The following is a 22,427-nucleotide window of genomic DNA, read 5'->3' as shown; positions in this document are numbered from 1 at the left end:
ATATGATATATATATATATATATATATATATATATATACACACACACACGCATGTCTATAGGTGAACCCAGTCTCCACATCCCTAATGTTGCAGTTTAGAGGCCCCCAGTCTTAAGTGTCCTGGGCCCTCCAAAGTCTTAATCCAGCTATGATTCAGAGAACATGACCACTCATGGCTGGGTCTTTCATTTCCATCTAACCACTACAGCAAAGGTCAAACTCCCGACTCACCTTCATCTTCCAATATTATGGGACATTCTTTGGGACGAACACAGGCTCCTTTGTTGTTACGGACATATCCATTCTTACACTGACATTTCCCAGGAAGACGACATACCTCAGTGCAAGATATGGATTTGTTCCAGTTGTCACAGGTAGCTGGGCAATTGGAAGGGCATTCCTTATACTCCTCATGAGCACCAGGACAAGATTCTAGAAAAAAAAATATATTATATATTTTACTTACAAATACACCAGAGCAAGATTAAGGCTTTGGGGGCTATTGCTCCACATTGCAACATTTGGGACACAGGGGGATCATGTACTAGTCTTCAAACCTCTGGAGTGTGATCACCAGAGCCATAACTACACATTTTGTAACACTGTGCATGTAACAAAATAGTCAGGGTATGCTGGAACTGCAGGTTGGCACTGATGATAGAAGTTGGCACACAGCATCCATCATCATCCTGGGTAACCTTTTCCCTCATATCAGGCTGTATTACACCCAGGGCTACATACTGTACAGTTGCTTACTCTGGGGTGCTGGATGTGAGCCCTGGCTGGTGGCCAGTAACTAGGTTGGTGCAATCTCTGCCTTGGCACAGGGCACCGCAGAGCATGGGGCGCTGTTTGGGTTTGTCAATTTTCCTGTTTATCATTCTCACTTGTAGCTTCTCTATTTTTATCCCCAGAATCTCCTGGTCTCCCCTATCTCTTTCCTGGACCTTCCCCATGAGGCCAGTGTCCTGTTTTGGTGCACTATCTTATAACCCTATTACTCTATTTTAAAAATGAAGGGCGGGCGCCAATGCTCTTTTTGGCATTGTGCACCAAAAAGTCTAGTTACAGCTCTGCCTGGCTGGTGGGCCGGCAGATGGGGTATACACAGGCTAGCAAGTAGTGGAGGTGACAGGGCATAGAAGGTTTGTACATAATGGGGGCTGGCAAGTCAGTGGAATCTGGCAAGGGGGGGGCAGATAGTAGAACTGATGGTTAGCGTAAATCTCCATGTTTGTGAATCCGCGCATGTGCAGAATTGGTTCTGAGAGCTCGCAGACAGGTCCGCTTAGCAGAACGGGGGTAGGGGGTTGACCGGAACTATTTAGCACAAGGGTGTGTCACCCTCGTTTTGAAGGAGTGCAGAGCCCAGACACTAACGTTGCCAGACACTAACTTCATAGACCCATCTGTCCATATCCATCGGACTGGCTGAGCAGGTCTCAGCATACACAGCAGCCTGGCTGGCTGCCAAATTAGCAACCATCGGAACAGATGTCGCAATGGTGATCCAAGGCAGCATCTATGGACACTGCACTTGGATCACATATACAATTCATCCATTTCCTTGCCAGTCCCCGTGTGCGCTCGTAACGGCAGAGACCTTCGGAGTGTATGCACAACCATGGTTGGACATTTCATTCCAACCCCTCCACAGCTGCCACAGCAATAGTTACACCCCCGCTCTTCGCCATATTTCTTACTTTTAGGACATTCATTGGGACGAACACAGGCTCCTTTCTTGTTACGGACATATCCAATCTTGCATTGACATTTTCCAGGACGACATTCCAGAGTGCAAAATCTGGGTTTGTTCCAGCTGTCACAGGTAGGTGGGCAATTGGAAGGACATTCCCTAAATTCCTCATGAGCACCAGGACAAGATTCTAGAAATAAATAAATATATATATATATATATTATATTTTACTTACAAATAGACCAGAGCAAGATTAAGGCTTTGGGGGCTAGTGCACTATAGAGCAAAATTTGGGATACAGGGGGATCATGTACTAGTCTGCAAGCCTTTGGAGCATACAATAAAAGGGGATGTGATCACCAGAGCTGTAACTACACATTTTGGTGCCCTGTGCGATAAAGAGAATCGGTGCCCACCACCACTAGTCAGGGCATGCTGGAACTGCAGGTGGGCACTGGTGATAGCAGTTGGTACATATCATCCACCATCACCCTGGGTAACCTTCTCCCTCTGCCCATATAAGGTTGTTTTACACCCAGGGCTACATACTGTACAGCTGCTTACTCTGAGGTGTCTTGCGGGGTGAGCCCTGGATGGTGGACTTTGACTAGGGTGGTGCAACCTGTCCCATGGCACAGGGCACCGCAGGGCAGGGGGCTCTGTTTTTCCTGTCAATTTTCCTGTTTATCATTATCACTTCTAGCTTTTTCTTTCTTATCCCCATCATCTCTTGGGGGGAGATGTACTAAGCTCTGAAAAGTGATAAACTGGAGAGTGATAAACCACCCGCCACTCAGCTCCCAACTGTCGTGTCACAGGCTGTGTTTGAGAAATGACATTTAGGAGCTGAGTGGCTGATGGTTTATCACTCTCCAGTTTATAACTTTTAAGAGCTTAGTACATCTGGCACCTGGTCTCCCCTATCTCTTCCCTGGCCCTTCCCCATGAGGTCATGGCCCTTTTTTGGGTGCACTTATGTCGCTATTTGAAAAATGAAGGGGGGAAGGTGACAATTCTTTTTTTTGTACAGGGCACCAAAGAGTCTAGTTACGCCTCTGTGGATGGCTGGTGGGCAGATGGGCTGGCACAATGGTTATATGCATGGTAGCAGATAGTGGAGGTGACAGGGCATAGGAGGTTTGTAGCTAATTGGGACTGGCAAGTCAGTGGTATCTGGCAAGGGTTGGGCATGTAGTAGAACTGATGGTTAGCGTAATCTCGGATGTTTGCAAGTCTACTTATGTGCAGAATTGGTCCCGCGAGCTCGCAGACAGATCCCCTTAGCAGCACGGGGGGGGGGGGGTTGACCGGAACCATTTAACACAAGGGTGTGTCTCCCTCATTTTGAAGGTGTGCAGAGCCCAGTGTCAGCGTTGGCAGACACTAACTTCTTAGACCCATCTGTCCATATCCATTGGCCTGGATGAGCAGGTCTCAGCATACACAGCAGCCTGGCAAGCTGCCAAATTAGCGACCATCGGAACAGATGGTCACGATGATGATCCAAGGTAGCATCTACGGACACTGTGCTGGGATCACAAATGCAATTCATCCATTTCCATGCCAGTCCCCATATGCGCTCGGTACGGCAGAGACCTTCGGAGAGTATGTACACTCATGGTTGGACATTTCCGTCCAACCCCTCAACAGCTGCCACAGCAATGGTTACACCCCCGTTCACCGCCATATTTCTTACTTTTAGGACATTCTTTGGGAAGTACACAGGCTCCTTCACTGTTACGGACATATCCATTCTCACACTGACATTCTCCAAGGAGACGACATTCCAGAGTGCAAATTCTGGTTTTGTTCCAGTTGTCACAGGTAGGTGGGCAATTGGAAGGGCATTCCATAAATTCCTCATGTGCACCAGGACAAGATTCTAGAAATAAAAAATATATATATTATCAGTGGCGTAATTTCATCCCAGACACCCGGAGGCAAGTTATAATTTTGTGACCCCCCTCCCCCCCGTCACAGTCGCTGACAGTGTAATGTAGCAATTCGCATGCAGTCAGGCTATAGATAGACAAGGGCAGCAGCTGATGGTCTGACAAGTGGCTCTCCACTAGTGTATGGTGGCTTCTCAGGTGCCAGGAAGGGGTGCCATGTATTGGGCGGCCTTGATGGTACACTCCGGGTACATAGTTACAGCCCAAAATGGGGTGAATATATTGTGGACAATTGGGGAGGTGCCCCTTCAGAGCTGGAGCCTGGCAGCAGATGCCTCCATTGTTTCCCATAGTTCTGCCCCTGTATATTATATATTTTACTTACAAATAGACAAGAGCAAGATTAAGGCTTTGGGGCTAGTGCACTGTAGTGCAAAATTTGGGATACAGGTGGATCATGTACTAGTCTGCAATCCTTTGGAGCAAACAATAAAAGGTGGTGTGATCACCAGAGCCATAACTACACATTTTGGTGCCCTGTGTGATAAAGAGAATCGGTATCCACCCCCAATAGTCAGGGCATGCTGGAACTGCAGGTGGGCACTGGTGAAAGCAGTTGGCACACATCATCGGCAATCACCATGGGTAACCTTCTCCCTCTGCCCATATAAGACTGTTTTACACCCAGGGCTACATACTATTTAGCTGCTTACTCTGGGTGCTGCGTGGTGAGCCCTGGCTGGTGGGCTTTGACTAGGGTGGTGTGACCTGTCCCATGGCACAGGGCACCGCAGGGCAGGGGGCTCTGTTTTTCCTGTCAATTTTCCTGTTTATCATTATCACTTCTAGCTTTTTCTTTCTTATCCCCATCATCTCCTGGGGGGAGATGTACTAAGCTCTGAAAAGTGATAAACTGGAGAGTGATAAACTACCAGCCACTCAGCTCCTAACTGTCATGTCACAGGCTGTGTATAAAAAATGACATTTAGGAGCTGATTGGCTGGTGGTTTATCACTCTCCAGTTTATCACTTTTCAGAGCTTAGTACATCTGGCACCTGGTCTCCCCTATCTCTTCCCTGGCCCTTCCCCAAGGTCATGGCCCTTTTTTGGGTGCATTATCTTATGTCCCTATTTGAAAAATGAGGCGGGGGGGTGCAAATGCTCTTTTTGGCACAGGGCACCAAAAAGTCTAGTTACGGCTCTGTGGCTGGCTGATGGGCAGAGGGGCTTGCAGAATGGGTATACACAGGGTAGCAGATAGTAGAGGTGACAGGGCATAGGAGGTTTGTAGATAATGGGGTAGGCAAGTAAGTGGTATCTGGCAAGGGTGGGGGGGCAGATAGTAGAAGTGATGATTAGCGTACATCTCAGATGTTTGCGAGTCTGCACATGTGCAGAATTGGTCCTGCAAGCTTGCAGACAGATCCTCTTAACAGAATGGGAGGGGGGGGGTTGACCGGAACCATTTAGTAGAAGGGTGTGTCACCCTCGTTATGAAGGCATGCAGTACCCTTGGCCAGTGTTGGCAGACACTAACTTCCTAGACCCATCTGTCTATATCCATCGGACTAGCTGAGCAGGTCTCAGCATACACAGCAGACCGGGCCGGCTGCCAAATTATCGGCCATAGGAACAGATGGTTGCGATGGTGATCCAAGGCAGCATCTACGGAAACTGTGCTCAGATGCATTTCATCCTTCCATGCCAGTCCCCGTGTGCGCTCGGTACGGCAGAGACCTTAGAAGTGTATGAACTCTCATGGCTGGACATTACCTTCCAACCCCTCAACAGCTGCCACAGCAATGGTTACACCCTCGCTCATCCCCATATTTCTTACTTTTAGGACATTCATTGGGAAGTACACAGGCTCCTTCGCTGTTTCGGACATATCCATTCTTACACTGACATTCTCCAAGGAGACGACATTCCAGAGTACAAGTTCTGGGTTTGTTCCAATTGTCACAGGTAGGTGGGCAATTGGAAGGGAATTCCTTAAATTCCTCATGAGCACCAGGACAAGATTCTAGAAATAAAAAATGTAAAGTAACAGTACTTTTATTAATGTAAGGAATAGGAAATTGGCTACAGCTGACTTATCATTGGGAAATTGTCACCAATATTAAATATTGTTATATCATTCCTTACTCAGGATTATATATGATGAATTATATTCCCCCTTTTTTAAATCTCAGTTTCTCATATATTTCCTTATAATCCCTTATTGTTGTGTTTATATTTATTACTAGTACATTTAGGGCTACATACAGTACAGCCGCTTACTCTGGGGTGCTGTGGGGTGAGCCCTGGCTGGTGGGCCGTAACTAGGGTGGTGTGACCTGTGCCATGGCACAGGGCACCGCATGGCAGGGGGTGCTGTTTGGACCTGTCAAGTTCCCTGTTTATCATTGTCACTTGTAACTTCCTCTTGTTTTATCCCCAGCATCTCCTGGTCTTCCCTATCTTTTCCATGGCCCTTCCCCATGAGGCCATTGCCCTTTTTTGGATACACTATCTTATGTCCTTTTTTGAAAAATGAAGGGAAGGGGGGACACCAATGCTCTTTTTGGCACAGGGCACCAAAAAGTCTAGTTATGGCTCTGCCTGGCTGGTGGGCAGAGGGGCTGGCAGAATGGGTATACACAGGGTAGCAGATAGTAGAGGTGATAGAGAATAGGAGCTATGTAGATAATGGGGTCTGGCAAGTCAATGGTATCTGGCAAGTGGGGGCAGATACTGGAACCGATGGTTAGTGTAAATCTCTGATGATTGTGAGGCTGCGCATGTGCAGAATGGGTTCTGTGAGCTCGCATACAAATCCGCTTAGCAGAACGGGGGTGTTGGCCAGACCCATTTAACACAAGGGTGTGCCAACCTCGTTATGAAGGCATGCAGAGCCCAGGGTCCACATTGGCAGACACTAACTTCCTAGACCCCTCTGTCCATATCCATCATACTAGTTGTGCAGGTTTCAGCATACACCACAGCCTGGATGGCTGCCATATTAGCAAACATCGGAACAGATGTCGCAATTGTGATCCAAGGCAGCATCTACGCCACTACAGTCGGATCACAAATGCAATTTATCCAATTCCATGACAGTCCCCGTGCGCGCTCGGAATGGCAGAGACGTTCAGAGTGTATGAACACTCATGGCTGGACATTTCCTTTCAACCCCTCCACAGCTGCCATAGCAATGGTTACAACCCCGCTCAATGCCATTTTTCTTACTTTTAGGACATTCATTGGGAAGTACACAGGCTCCTTTGCTGTTACGGACATATCCATTCTTGCACTGACATTTTCCAGGGAGAAGACATGCAAGAGCGCAAATTCTGGGTTTATTCCAGGTGTCACAGGTAGGTGGGCAATTGGAAGGGCATTCCTTAAATTCCTCATGAGCACCAGGACAAGATTCTAAAAAAAACAAAACATATATATATTTTACTTGCAAATAGACCAGATCAAGATTAAGGCTTTGGGGGCTCTTGCACTATAGCACAAAATTTTGTATACAGGGAGATTATGTACTAGTCTGCAAGCCTTTGGAGCATACAATAAAAAAGGGTGTGTGCTCACCAGAGCTGTAACTACACATTTTGGTACTACGGGCCTGATTCAGAGCCAGACGCTATTTGCGCTCGCTCGTCCAGAAAAAGGGGCTGGCTATGTAAATTAACCGTTCGCTCTTTGCGGTCTGTTCACGCCTCTATTTCTGAACGAGCGAACAAAACATGTGAACGTAATTTTGAAAAAAATGCCCCCTGGCCGCTCGCATCATACGTCATGTCCGCTATTTATTAGATTAATCGAGTACATCGTTCAGCGTATGAACTGCTCGCTATTCTTGTGGTTGGTTTTTCCTACCACAATCATGCGAGCAGTTCTGACTATAAAACAACCAAGTGACATGGGCCCTCATTCAGAGCCACTCGCTAGCGGCAGTACGCTCGTTCCGAGCAATGTTCGCACATCTGCGCATGCGTACGGTTTTTAGTACGCATGCGCGAACCAGTCAGTGCGGCCGAAAATCGTTGGTACGCAATATAGCGAGGGCCTGCTATTTTGAGTGACAGAATGAGGCGTATGTGGGTGGTAACAGGGGAAGGTGCTTGAAAACGGGGAGTGGAGATCCGAACGCAGGCGTGCTTAAAGGTCAAAACGGGCGTTTTAAGGGAGTGCATAATTAATACAGCAGCGTCATTGACCACGTCACTTGGTTTTTTTTAACTCAGAACTGCTCGCAAAATAGCTGTTGAAAACACCAACCACAAGAATAGCGAGCAGTTCATACGCTGTACGATGTACTCGATTAATCTAATAAATAGCGGACATGACGTATGGTGCGTGCGGCCAGGGGGTGTTTTTATCAAATAAACGAGCGTATGTTTTGCTCGCTCGTTCAGACTTAGAGGCGGGAACAGACTGCAATTTGCGAACGGATCATTTGAATAGCCACCCCTTGTTTTTGAACGAACGACCACAAATAGCGAACGGCTCTGAATCAGGCCCATGGTCGATGATGCTGCTTTATTAATTATGCACGCCCTAAAAATGCCCGTTTTGACCGTTTGGCACGCCTGCATTCGGATCTCCACTACCCGTTTTCAAGCACCTTCCCCTGTTACCACCCACATACACCTCCTCCTGTCACTCAAAATAGCAGGCATTCGCTATTTAGCGAGCACACAATTTTCGGCCGCACTGACTGGTTCGCGCATGCGTATTAAAAAAAATCCATACGCATGCGCAGTTGTGCGAACATCGGTCGGAACGAACGAGTGGCCGTTTATGAGCGGCTCTGAATCAGGCCCAATGTGCGAGAAAGAAAATTGGTTTCCACCCCCAATCGTCAGGTTATGCTGAAACTGCAGATGGGCACTGGTGATAGTAGTGGGCACACATTATCCAACATCGCCCTGGGGAACCTTCTCCCTCTGCCCATATAAGGTTATTTTACACCCAGGGCTACATACTGTACAGCTGCTTACTCTGGGGTGCTACGCGGTGGGCCCTGGTTGGTGGGATGTAACTAGGGATGTGCGCCGGACCATTATTGCCGGATTTGGATTTGGTTCTAATTCGTTGTCTGGCTTTGGAATTGGATTTAGATTTGCCAAACTATGGTGACTGGCTTTGGATTTGGATTTTTTACAAAAAATTTACAAAAAAAGCTAAAATCACATAAATTGGGCTTTTTTTTTCTTCCTAGAGTGTTATTAACCTCAATAACATTAATTTTCCAGTCATTTACAGTAAATTTAGACCATCTCACAGCTTATAATTTTGTTTTCACCATTATTGGCCAAAGGTTGCAATGAGCTGACTGGTTACTAAGCAACAGAGCAGCGGCAAAGACACCACAAGTCATGGTGCTTGTATTTTTTATACAGAGGGCTATGGCCCACAAAGTCATGGTGCTTGTATTTTTTATACAGAGGGCTATGGCCCACAAAGTCATAGTGCTTGTATTTTTATACAGAGGGCTATCGCCCACAAAGTCACGGTGCTTGTATTTTTATATAGAGGGCTATCGCCCACAAAGTCACAGTGCTTGTATTTTTATACACAGAGGGCTATGGCCCACAAAGTCACGGTGCTTGTATTTTTATACACAGAGGGCTATGGCCCACAAAGTCACAGTGCTTGTATTTTTATACACAGAGGGCTATGTCCCACAAAGTCACAGTGCTTGTATTTTTATACACAGAGGGCTATGTCCCACAAAGTCACGGTGCTTGTATTTTTATATAGAGGGCTATCGCCCACAAAGTCACAGTGCTTGTATTTTTATACACAGAGGGCTATGGCCCACAAAGTCACGGTGCTTGTATTTTTATACACAGAGGGCTATGGCCCACAAAGTCACAGTGCTTGTATTTTTATACACAGAGGGCTATGTCCCACAAAGTCACGGTGCTTGTATTTTTATATAGAGGGCTATCGCCCACAAAGTCACAGTGCTTGTATTTTTATACACAGAGGGCTATGGCCCACAAAGTCACGGTGCTTGTATTTGTATACACAGAGGGCTATGGCCCACAAAGTCACAGTGCTTGTATTTTTATACACAGAGGGCTATGTCCCACAAAGTCATGGTGCTTGTATTTTTATACACAGAGGGCTATGGCCCACACAGTCACAGTGTTTGAATTTTTTTATACACAGAGGGATATGACCCACAACTTCACGGTTCCTTGTATTTTTATTAGAGATGAGCAGGTTCGGATTTCAGAGATCCGAGCCCACCTGAATTTAGCAGATCCAAGTCAGATCCAAGCAGGCTCGATTTTTCCCTTCTGACTCAGATCTCAAACTGAGGCAAAACTATAGAGTCTGAAATCTAGCGGTTCATGAGCTTTCATATCTTTGATCAATGTAGTATATAAGGGACCACGCGATGGATGCCATTTCACTCCGGCTGTGGAGACTGAACAGGGAGGTTGGGTAGTGTAGGGATGTGAGAGGTGCTGGTGCTGTGCTGTGTCCTGGGCTGGTGTTGATCCATTCTGGGCTGGTGCTGTCACTGTGCTGTCTGCTGTGTCCATCTGGGCTGTTGCTGATCAATATGGGCTGTCTGTGCTGTCTGCTGTGTCCATCTGGGCTGTTTGCTGATCAATATGGGCTGTCTGTGCAGTCTGCTGTGTCATGGGCTGGTGCTGCTGATCCATTCTGGGCTGGTGCTTTGCTGTCTGCTGTGTCCATCTGGGCTGAACAACTGCAGATACATCTGGGCTGGTGCTGTGTCCATCTGGGCCAAGTTCTGGACTCAAAAAAAAAATATAGTAAAAAAAAAATCAAAGTGCCTTTTATATTTTTCTGTGTGTGCGTGTGAGTGCATGTTAGGCAAAACCACAGTACCGTACAAGATCCTGCCAGCAACGTAAGTTGCAACCTAGTGCTGCCCGATTCCAGTCGTGCTAAAAAAAATCAATAAAAGTGTAATTTATATTTTTCTCTGTGTGTGTGTGTGTGTGCGTGCATGTTAGGCTTAACCACAGTACCACAGAAGATCCAGCCAGCAACGTAAGTTGCAAGCTAGTGCTGCCCATTTTCAGTCGTTGTCAATCTGTGCTCTGGGCCCAAGTTCTGGAGCATAAAAAAAATGTAAATCAATTGTCTTTTTTTCTAATAATTGTCTGTATGTCTGTGCATGTTAAGCTTAGCCACACAAGTTCTAGCAAGTCAGCAACACAACCTAGTGCTGCCCCACTCCAGTCGTGATCAATCACTGCTCTTGGCCCAAATTCTTGAGCATAAAAAAATTTAAATCAGTTGTCTTTTTTTTTATCTTTTACTGTCTGTGTGTGTGCGTGTGTATTAGGCTTAACCGCACAAGATCCAGACAGCAATGCAAGTTGCAACCTAGTGCTTCCCCACTCCAGTCGTGATCAATCAATGCACTGGGCCCAAGTTCTTGAGCATAAAAAAATTAAAATCAATTGTCATTTTTTTTGTCTAATATTTTTGTGTGTGCGCACGACTGCACATGTGTGCATTTTGTAACCGTACCTTGGCTACACTATTGGTGCTTGTGACACTGCTTCAAGACTGCAGAAAATATGGAGGGCTGTCACATGACAGGAGAGCAAGGCCAAGAACCACATGTTGTGGCTGCCGCCAGCAGTGCAAGGCCATAAACTGCCTCGTCCTCTATGAAGGTCCATGCCCCAGGGCTTAAGTCACACCATTGATATGGTAAAGCTACTTGTACTGAAGTTAAGAAAAAAATTTAAAGGAAATTTGCCTCTAGATAAACAAAAAATTGGCAATATGCCCTTCACTACATGAAGTGGCAAGGACAGGATAAGGCCTTGGCATTTCTTTTGGAAGACTGCTGATCCTGATAGCCCTTCGGAAAAAACAACTGTGTGCCCTGAGAAATCTAAATCACAAATCTCCGAGGAGAGTGCAAGTGTGTCTGCAGTTGCCATGTGTGAGCCAGACCTAAATACTAGTGTACTGGAGGATCCTCCAAGTTCCAACATTTGTGTGCCCTCTATAAATGTGGGGAAGGGCAGGCAACATCTTGCAGACGTAGTCATTGAGGATGCTTCTGTGGAATTGCACATGGAGGAGGAGCATATTTTGGTAGTTGAAGGTGCTAACGATGATGAGGATGTTGGTGATGAGGATTTTGATGCCGAGGATGTCCTTTGTGTAAGTAAGGCAACAGCTGTTGCCCATGGATTGAAAAAGCCAAAACCTATGGTTGTCAGGCTGGGACAAAAGACAAAAAAATCTACTTCTCACGTGTGGAATTATTTCCTCCCCGATCCGGACAACAGTTGTCAAGCCATATGTGACCATTGCCATGCAAGAGTGAGTAGAGGGAGGGACCTAAACCACCTAGGAACCTTCTCCTTGTTACGTCACTTGGAGCGCATTCATCAAATATCAAAGTGTACATCGCCAAGTTCCAAAACTCAAAATGTGACAAGTCCAGTGTCACCTACCTGCTCCCTCTCTGTGAGATCCAAGTGCCTTCGAACGCCAGCACCAACAACTACATCATCAACATCCTCATTCATCATTGGGAGTAGTCCTGCTGCATTCAATGTTGGTATTCCAAGCATGATTGACTCCTCTCCTATCTGTGATTCCTCAGAAGGATCCTTGATGACTACGCCTGTAGCTGCTGCTGTTGCTGTGAGTGGATCTTCATCCCAGAAGCGGACCAGGAGGAAGACTACTTGTAGTGTATCCTACAAAACACAATTAACTATTAAACAATTGTTTGCAAGGGCAAACAAGTATGACAGCAATCACCCATTTGCACAGCAGAATACTGATGCCATAACAGCTATGCTAGTATTAGATGTGCATCCAGTATCCGCCATTACTGCAGTGGGTTTTCAACAGTTAATTAAGGTCCTGTGTCCTCGCTACCAGATCCCTTCTAGATTCCACTTCGCTAGAACAACAATTCCAAGTCTGTAACAGGACATTAAAAAAACCTTATTAATGTCCTCAGAGATGCTGTTGTACCCACTGTTCACTTGACCACTGATATGTGGACAAGTGGGAAAGGGCAAACTAAGGATTACATGATTGTGACAGCCCACTGGGTAGATGTATTGCCTACAACAGCAACAGCAGGAGCAACATCTACCAAAAGACAGCTGATACATAGGCACTCTTTGTATAACTGGTTTCACTAAGAGGCATACTGCTGAGAACCTCTTAGAAAAACTCAGGGAAATTATTGCTAAATGGCTTACCCCACTTGGTCTCTCCTTGGGATTTGTGATTTCGGACAATGCCACCAATATTGTGAGAGCATTACATCTGGGTGAATTCCAACACATCCCATATTTTGCTCACACAATTAATTTGGTGGTGCAACATTTTTTATAAACTGACACAGTCGTGCAGGAGATGCTTTCGGCAGCCCGGAAAATATCTGGACATTTTAGACATTCGGCAACCACTTGTCGAAGATTGCATGACCAGCAGGTACTGTTAAATTTGCCCTGCCATCAGCTGAAACAAGAGATAATAACTCGGTGGAATTCTACCCTCTATATGCTTCAGCGGATGGAGGAACAGCAAAAGGCCATCCAGGCCTATACAATGGACTATGACATAGGCCGTGGAGGGGGAATGCACCTTACTCAAGCATAGTGGAGAATAATTTCCGTGTTGTGCAAGGTTCTCAAACTCTTTGAACTTGCCACACATTAAGTTAGTTCAGACACTGCCAGCTTGTGTCAGGTCATTCCCCTCATCAGACTTTTGCAAAAACAGCTGGAGAAACTGAAGCAGGAGGTGAAACAGAGCGATTGCACAAAGTATGTCGGATTGGTAGGTCAAGCCCTTGATTCACTTCACCAGGATCCAAGAGTCGTCAATCTATTGAAATCTGAAAAATATATTTTGGCGACCATTCTGGATCCTAGGTTTAAGTCCTACCTTGTGAATTTTTTCCCAACAGACAAAAATCTAAAACTGTGCAAAGAGATGTTGGTAAAAAAATTGTCAGCTGCAGCTGCACATGAAACATCATCATCTCCTTCAGTTTCAACAGCTGCCATGACAAAACTCAATTTTCCTTACAGAATGCCTGCTGGTCATGCAGATCGTTCACCAAAAAATTACATCTGGTTGGGCCTGAGAGAACTGCCTATTAGTGACATGTCTTCTACAGTTACTATGTGTGATACGGTCTCCATTCACAGAATGATGGAGGACTATTTCAGAGATAACATCCTAATAGGCATGTCAGACAGTCACTTTCAGTACTGGCAGGAAAAAGAGGCAATTTGGAGGCCCATACACAAACTGGCTTTGCATTACAAAAGTTGCCCACCCTCCAGTGTGTACTCCGAAAGAGTTTTCAGTGCAGCTGGCAACCTTGTCAGTGTTTGCTGTAGGAGGTTACTTCCTCAAAATGTTGAAAAGATGATGTTCATTAAAATGAATGACAAATTCCACAAGGAAGACCTCAACTAACAATTACATAAAAAAATTACAGAGGCACCTATGGTGGATACAGCGGGGATGAATTAATATTGCGTGAAGAAGAGGATGTACACACTTAAGGGGATGACAAGGTTGAGGATGACGACAACTTGTAATGTAAAGCCAGTTTGTGTATGGGATCATTTCCATGTCCAGTGCACATTGGCAGCTTGTTTTATGGGTGTCCAAACAAACCAATAATTTCAGCCACAATTGGCAGTCCTTGTCGCTGAAATGATTGGTTTGTTAACCTGTCCTGTTGTGTATACAACATAAGGGTGGGAAGGAAGGGCCCAAGGACTATTCCATCTTGCACCTTTTTCCATTCCATTATGTGCTGATTGTGGCATTGCTGCCTGACATTTTAAATTAATGTTATGGTTGGTTTAGGAACATATGATTTATTTTTAAATTAATGTATTATCAATTTAACAGCCAGGGGCTGCACAAATGAATTTCTTTTTATGCATTATTCAGCCAGGGGCTGCACCCAATGAATTGTTTTTTACTTTTTTAAATAAATTATTATTAATTATTCAGCCCAGGGCTGCACCAATGAATTGTTTTTTAATTAATGTATTATCATTTTTACACACAGGGGCAGCACCAACTATCAACTATCAATTATTCAATCCTCAAAGGTATACCAACCATCATCTTTGCACGGTCCTCAACTTTATTAATAATTATATTAATCTGTTTTGAGCCAGCAAGCTGGATGCAACCTTTTGGCCCTATAACTAGATGAAAAAATCAATATTGTGAGCTGTGAGGTAGTCAAAGTTGTCTGGAAATGAGTGGAAATAAATGTTATTGAAGTTATTAATACTGTAGGAACAAAAAAAGGCCCATTTTATGTGATTTTAGCTGTTTCTTTTTATATTTTAAGAAAAAATCCAGATCCAAAACCAAAAACAAAACACAGGGGTCGGCGCACATCTCTAATTTTTATACAGAGAGGGCTATCGCCCATAAAGTCATGGTGCTTGTATTTGTTATACACAGAGGGCTATGGCCCACAAAGTCACGGTGCTTGTATTTTTATACACAGAGGGCTATGGCCCACAAAGTCACAGTGCTTGTATTTTTATACACAGAGGGCTATCGCCCACAGAGTCACGGTGCTTGTATTTTTATACACAGAGGGCTATGGCCCACAAAGTCACGGTGCTTGTATTTTTATACACAGAGGGCTATGGCCCACAGAGTCACGGTGCTTGTATTTTATACACAGAGGGCTATGGCCCACAAAGTCACAGTGCTTGTATTTTATACACAGAGGGCTATGGCCCACAAAGTCACGGTGCTTGTATTTTATACACAGAGGGCTATGGCCCACAAAGTCACAGTGCTTGTATTTTATACACAGAGGGCTATGGCCCACAAAGTCACGGTGCTTGTATTTTTATACACAGAGGGCTCTCACCCACAAAGTCACAGTGCTTGTATTTTATACACAGAGGGCTATGGCCCACAAAGTCACGGTGCTTGTATTTTTATACACAGAGGGCTATCGCCCACAAAGTCACGGTGCTTGTATTTTATACACAGAGGGCTATGGCCCACAAAGTCACGGTGCTTGTACTTTTATACACAGAGGGCTATGGCCCACAAAGTCACGGTGCTTGTATTTTTATACACAGAGGGCTATCGCCCACAAAGTCACGGTGCTTGTATTTTTATACACAGATGGCTAAGACCCCCAGAGTCTTGGTGATTGCACACACAGTGGGGTACAGCACCAAAAAAGTTTAATTTTTTTATTTTCTTAAACTTTATACTTTTTTCTTTTTTTTTTTTACACACAGCCACTTGCATTCAATTTACCCCCTTACACAATCACAGCCACTTGTGAGTCTTTGGACACAGCACTTGATCAGCACAGTATAGCGCAGCATACATCAGCGTACAGTGTGCCCCCTTACAGTCACTTTGGCCAGTGCAGTCAATTGTGAGTCTCTTGACACAGCACTTAATTAGCAGAGTATAGCGCAGCATCAGTGTGCAGTGTCTCCTCTTACATAGCAACTCAGCCTGCCTCCTCAGCCAGACCACCCACATGCAGAGTTGCGTGCAGTATGGTGCGTGCAGGAAAAGTGGCACCGAGTCGCGCGACTCGGCGCCTTATGTAGAGGTAATCTCTCACCTCTCGCGAAAGTCTGTCACTCTCGCGAGATCCGACATCAGGACGCTGACGTCAGGCTCGCAGTGGGGATCTGAGTCAGCGGGAACACCCGAGCCGGCTCGGGTGGACTCATATCCTCACTGGTCTGAGCAGTTCAGATTCCATAGAATCCAAACCGCTCATCTCTAGCTGTAACTAGGGAGGTGCAGGGCCGTAACTAGGGTAGTGCGGCCTGTGCCATGGCACAAGGCACCACAGGACAAGGGGCGCTGTTCAGGCCTGTCAATTTTCTGTTTATTATCATTCTCACTTGTACAGTAGCTTCCTCTTATTTAATCCCCAGCATATCCTGGCCTCCCCTATCTCTTCCCTGGCCCTTCCCCATGAGGCCATTCCTCTTTTTTGGGTGTGTTATGTCCCTATTTGAACAATGGGGGGAGCCAATGCTCTTTCTGGCACAGGGCACCAAAAAGTCTAGTTATGGCTCAGGGGAGGTGCGACCTGTCCCAAGGCACAGGGCACCGCAGGGCAGGTGGCACTATTTGGGCTTGTCACTTTTCCTTTTTATCATTCTCTCATGTATCTTCCTCTTTTTTTTATCCCCAGCATCTCCTGGGGGGAGATGTACTAAGCTCTGAAAAGTGATAAACTGGAGAGTGATAAACCACCAGACACTCAGCTCCTAACTGTCATACTGTCATGTCAAAGGTTGTGTTTGAAAAATGACAGGAGCTAAGTGGCTGGTGGTTTATCACTCTCCAGTTTATCACTTTTCAGAGCTTAGTACATCTGGCACCTGGTATTATGTCCCTATTTTAAAAATGAAGGGTTCTGTCTGGTGGGCAGATGGGCTGGTAGATTGGGTATACACAGGGTAGCATATAGTAAACTTGACAGGGCATAGGAGGTTTTTAGATAATGGGGGCTGGCAAGTAAGTGGTATCTTGCAAGGGGGGCCTCTTAGTAGAACCGATGGTTAGGATAAATCTCCGATGTTTGCTACTGCCTACACATAAGTAGAAATGGAACTGCACAAGACACCAGCTTCTAGGGATGGCACCTAGAACCCTGGCCGGGCTACCCACTGGAATCATGGTGCTTGTATTTTCATACACAGAGGGATATGGCCCACAAAGTCATGGTGCTTGTGTTTTTATACACAGATGGCTAAGACCCCCAGAGTCTTTGTGATTGCATACACAGTGGGGTACAGCACCAAAAAAAGATTTATTTTCTTTATTTTTTTTAAACTTTAAACTTTTTTTTTTTTACACACAGCCACTTGCATTCAATTTGCCCCAATACACAATCACGGCCACTTGCAGTTAGTGTAACCCCTTACACAATCACAGCCACTTGTGAGTCTTTGGACACAGCACTTGATCAGCACAGTATAGCGCAGCATACATCAGCATACAGTGAGCCCCCTTACAGTCACTTTGGCTAGCGCAGCCAATTGTGAGTCTCTTGACACAGCACTTAACTAGCAGACTATAGCGCAGCATCAGTGTGCAGTGTCTCCTCCTACATAGCCACATAGTGACGCCGAGTCACGGTACTCGGTGCCTTATGTAGAGGTGAACTGTCACCTCTCGCGAGAGTCTGTCACTCACACGAGATCCGACGTCAGGATGCTGACGTCGGGCTCGCAGTGGGGATCCGAGTCAGCGGGAACACCCGAGCCGGCTCGGGTGGACTCGGCTCCCCACTGTTCTGAGCGGTTCGTATTCCATAGAATCCAAACCGCTCATCTCTAGCTGTAACTAGGGAGGTGCAGGGCCGTAACTAGGGTAGTGCGGCCTGTGCCATGGCACAGGGCACCACAGGACAAGGGGCGCTGTTCAGGCCTGTCAATTTTCTGTTTATTATCATTCTCACTTGTACAGTAGCTTCCTCTTATTTAATCCCCAGCATCTCCTGGCCTCCCCTATCTCTTCCCTGGCCCTTCCCTATGAGGCCATTCCTCTTTTTTGGGTGCGTTATGTCCCTATTTGAACAATGGGGGCACCAATGCTCTTTCTGGCACAGGGCACCAAAAAGTCTAGTTACGGCTCAGGGGAAGTGTGACCTGTCCCAAGGCACAGGGCACCACAGGGCAGGTGGCACTATTTGGGCTTGTCACTTTTCCTTTTTATCATTCTCACTTGTATCTTCCTCTTTTTTTATCCCCATCATCTCCTGGGGGGAGATGTACTAAGCTCTGAAAAGTGATAAACTGGAGAGTGATAAACCACCAGCCACTCAGCTCCTAACTGTCATACTGTCATGTCAAAGGTTGTGTTTGAAAAATGACAGGAGCTAAGTGGCTGATGGTTTATCACTCTCCAGTTTATCACTATTCAGAGCTTAGTACATCTGGCACCTGGTATTATGTCCCTATTTTAAAAATGAAGGGTTCTGTCTGGTGGGCAGATGGGCTGGTAGACTGGGTATACACAGGGTAGCATATAGTAAACTTGACAGGGCATAGGAGGTTTTTAGATAATGGGGGCCGGCAAGTAAGTGGTATCTTGCAAGGGGGGCCTCTTAGTAGAACCGATGGTTAGGATAAATCTCCGATGTTTGCGAGTCTTTGCATGTGCAGGACTTGCCCTGCAAGCAAGTAGACAGATTCCCTTAGCAGAATTGGGGGTGGGGGTTTGACTGGAACCATTTAACACAAGGGTGTGTCAACCTCATTTTGAGGGCATGCAGAGCCCAGGGTCAGCGTTGGCAGACAATAACTTCCTAGACCCATCTGTCCATATCCATCAGACTGGCTGAGCAGGTCCCAGCTTACACAGCTGCCTGGCAGGCTACCAAATTAGCAACCATTGGAACAGATGGTCGCAATGGTGATCCAAGGCAACATCTACGGACACTGTGCTCAAATACAATTCATCCATTTCCATGCCAGTCCCAATGTGCACTCGGAACGTCAGAGACCTTCGGAGTGTATGAACTCTCATGGCTGGACGTTTCCTTCCAAACCCTCAACAGCTGCCACAGCAATGGTTACACCCCCGCTCATTGCCATATTTCTTACTTTTAGGACATTCATTGGGAAGTACACAGGCTCCTTCATTGTTACGGACATATCCGTTCTTGCACTGACATTTTCCGGGGAGATGACATTCATCAGTGCAAGATATGGGTTTGTTCCAATTGTCACAGGTAGGTGGGCATTTGGATGGACATTCTTTATACTCCTCATTAGCACCAGGACAGGATCCTAAGAAAAAAGATAAAAAATAAAAGTGTAACTCACAAGCAGACTATGAACTGTTACTATTGTGAACAAATCAATTTACAAACTAATTATTTGAGTAATGGATAAAATTGGGGCCGTGCGTCATGGAACTGAAGGCCAAACATGACCTAACTACACATGTGCCAGCCCCCATGTGTGCCATCAGAAAGGTAGAGACCTTTGAGCATATGAACACTCATGGCTGGACCTTCCCGTCAGACCCCACAGCCGCTGCATCGACTACCACAGACTCTTCAGTGCTGCCTACCCTCTTGGATGAGGGGGCTGCTACTGCCTACACATAAGTAGAAATGGAACTGCACAAGACACCAGCTTCTAGGGACGGCATCTGCTACAACACCTATAACCCTGGCCAGGCTTCCCACTGGAATCACTCTGCGAATCGCAACCTGGAGTGGCAGCCCCTGGTTAAAAAGACTCCTCACCCTGGGGCTGACTGTCCTGTGTGTGACTGGCAGGTAGCACTGCCAGTCACAGTGTAGTCACGGAACGCAACTGGCTCATTGAGGTGGTGGATTTTACTTGAGAGGGGTGGGGGGAGCTGCAGCCCCTGCTCCTTGCTCACAGCAGTCTTACTTACTTATAGGACAGTCTATGGGAAGTACACAAGCCATCAAGCTGTTTCGGACATATCCATTCTTGCATTGACTTTTTCCAGGGAGACGGCAATTCACAGTGCATTTGATGTCCAAAGTCTCACAGGTACGTGTGCAATTGGAAGGACAGATCCTATACTCCTCATTTGCAGAAGGACAAAGCACTAAAAGACAAAAGAGATGCTCACAAAATGCACAATGAACTGTTTCACTTAGATCATGACGATTGTGAAATGGCAGATTGCAAAGTAATGAGACATTGGATCCGGCTCATGCACCATGGAACTTAAAGTCAAACATGCCATCCCTGCACATGTGCTGGGGCTCATGTGTGTTCTAAGAAGATCAGAGACCTCCAAAGCACATAAACACTTAAGTAGCCTTTCCATTACACGACTTTGTGAAGAATGTGACCAAAACCAGGAAGTTTTGGTCAGATTGTTCACAAAGTTGAGTATCGGATAGCCGACAAGGACCAGCAATGCGCGTGCTGCTGGGTCCTTGCTGACCCCGACTATCTACTGAACATGCCCATCAACCCGATGACGCTCATCCGGTTCAGCATTTTCAGAGATAGGAGGTCAGGCTCCTGCACTGAAAGACGTTCAGTACACGCTGTTCAGTGCGGGCACCGCACCTCGGCGACCTGAAGAACTGAACGCTAGATGATCAGTCTTTCAGGTCGCCTAGTGGATAGGCTCCTTTAGGAGTAAATTTACTAAAGTGAGAGTTTTTAGAAGTGAGTTTTAGAAGAGATGTTGCCCATAGCAACCAATCACAGTCTACTTAACATTTAACTAGCACCTAGAATATGATTGGTTGCTAAGGGCAATATCTCTTCTAAAACTCACTTCTAAAAACTCTCACTTTAGTAAATGTACCCCTGTATTGGCCACCCCCCTAATGTCAAATCATGCCAAAGGGACGTGACCGGCAGCACCAAGGCTCTTGGAGGGCTGTAAAGGTTGCATATCTGGAGCATATCTGGAGCATCCAGGCAGTCTGCTAGCCAGATACAAGGACTATGCTGGCAGCCCTGCGCTACCGAGAGCACACCCCCAGTAATGGCCCTGGTTGGCCCCCTCCTACCACCAAACCCCAAAGCATCTACATGAGCTACAACTACAGTGGTGATCATTACACTCCTGGCTCACAGCAGTCATCACTTCAGAAAAGCACCTTTTGCATCAGCTCCGAGTGGCCAAAACCTGGTCTCATCCTATATTTGTAGCGACAAACAGGGCCAACATAAAGGGGGGGTCAACTGGCAGGACTCCAGTCCCAGGCCCAGAGAGAGAGGGCCTGAGTGGCAGCGGCAAGTAACGCAAAGGCAACAGGTACTGGCTAAAATTTAAATATTATGGAGCTGGCTGCTGGGCTGGGGCCGGCTCCATATTTCAAATGCTGCTGCTTTTTCTCAATGCTCATTCTACACTCCTGCCACACTGGTCCTCTTTGAGGAAATGTTGTCGGTGTTAGTTTTGTAAAGAGAACAGGTATGTTGGCCCCGTGACCACTCTAGCCCATCCAAATGTGCACCATCGAAACGTGCACCAGCTGCTTAGTTCGACCGTGGCCTCCTATGTGAGCAGCCAAGCATCTGTGTAAGTACTCCCACAACACACCAATAAAATAGACTATATCCGTGCATGTGGTACAATGCCTCCCTGCCACCGCCAGGTACACCCACTACATTCTCTATACACGTTTCCCTGTGCATGCCTAAAATTACCACTGCGGCTCTGCATGGACAGATGCAATGTGCGCTGTAAATTTGATACATGCGCAGTAGCCAAAATAAAAAACTTCAAGACAAACAGCATTCTTAGAGGGTGGGGCCCCATCACTAGGCAAAACCTCAGGGTGTTCACAAGCTCATTAGGCAGCTCATTAGACAGAACCAGATACTTCTAGTATTTGCATTCCATACCTCTTAGCTGGGTTTCCCAGATATAATATTTTGATCTACATTCCATGGCTTATTTTTTTTGGTTTCCTCAGTCTTAGGGCGGCCGCTGTGCCCGTGTATTAGTCAGTTTGTTTGTATGTTATGCTGTGTAGAGGTTTGGGGTTCACCACTACTGATTATAGGTTTTGTTTATAGTTTAGTGTAATGGATACCACTTAGATTGTTTTAGTGTATGGTTATCTCCCATAGGCTTTGCAGAAGCTGATGTGCTGGGTCGTTACAGCTTTCCGTTATACTGCCGGCTTTGTGTGCAGTCCCAGTGTTGATGAGTATGGTGGTACACATGGTGTTAACCCTGGCCACTGTGCCACCGTTCTCTGCTCCCTTGCTCTAGGTATCTAGTGGTGTATTCATTCAGGTTGTCTTTTTGTTGTGGCTTGTCTCGCTGCTTAGACAGAATGCTTGTGGACCGTTTCAGGCGCTGTGCGGACCACTGTAT

The 22,427-nt window shown here is 46.1% G+C and overlaps 1 protein-coding gene across 1 annotated transcript in view; it reads right to left on the bottom strand.

Annotated features, from left to right (window-relative positions):
• LOC148513817 (zonadhesin-like) overlaps positions 1-21,995 on the bottom strand; it is a 29,303-nt gene extending 7,308 nt beyond the window's left edge. Inside the window, exons 1-8 of the mRNA XM_088481252.1 lie at positions 21,950-21,995; positions 20,004-20,183; positions 19,199-19,384; positions 6,819-7,004; positions 5,428-5,613; positions 3,394-3,579; positions 1,704-1,886; positions 232-432 (exon numbers count right to left, since the gene is read on the bottom strand). Coding sequence (XP_088337378.1) covers positions 232-432; positions 1,704-1,886; positions 3,394-3,579; positions 5,428-5,613; positions 6,819-7,004; positions 19,199-19,384; positions 20,004-20,183; positions 21,950-21,995 — 1,354 coding nt within the window. The remainder of the gene's footprint in view (positions 1-231; positions 433-1,703; positions 1,887-3,393; positions 3,580-5,427; positions 5,614-6,818; positions 7,005-19,198; positions 19,385-20,003; positions 20,184-21,949) is intronic.
• Between the last annotated feature and the right edge of the window lie 432 nt (positions 21,996-22,427).

The sequence above is a fragment of the Taudactylus pleione genome, unplaced genomic scaffold (genome assembly GCF_031769625.1).
Source record: "Taudactylus pleione unplaced genomic scaffold, aTauple2 ptg000268l, whole genome shotgun sequence".
NCBI lineage: Eukaryota > Metazoa > Chordata > Amphibia > Anura > Myobatrachidae > Taudactylus > Taudactylus pleione.
This window is presented reverse-complemented; position numbering and strand designations above follow the sequence as displayed.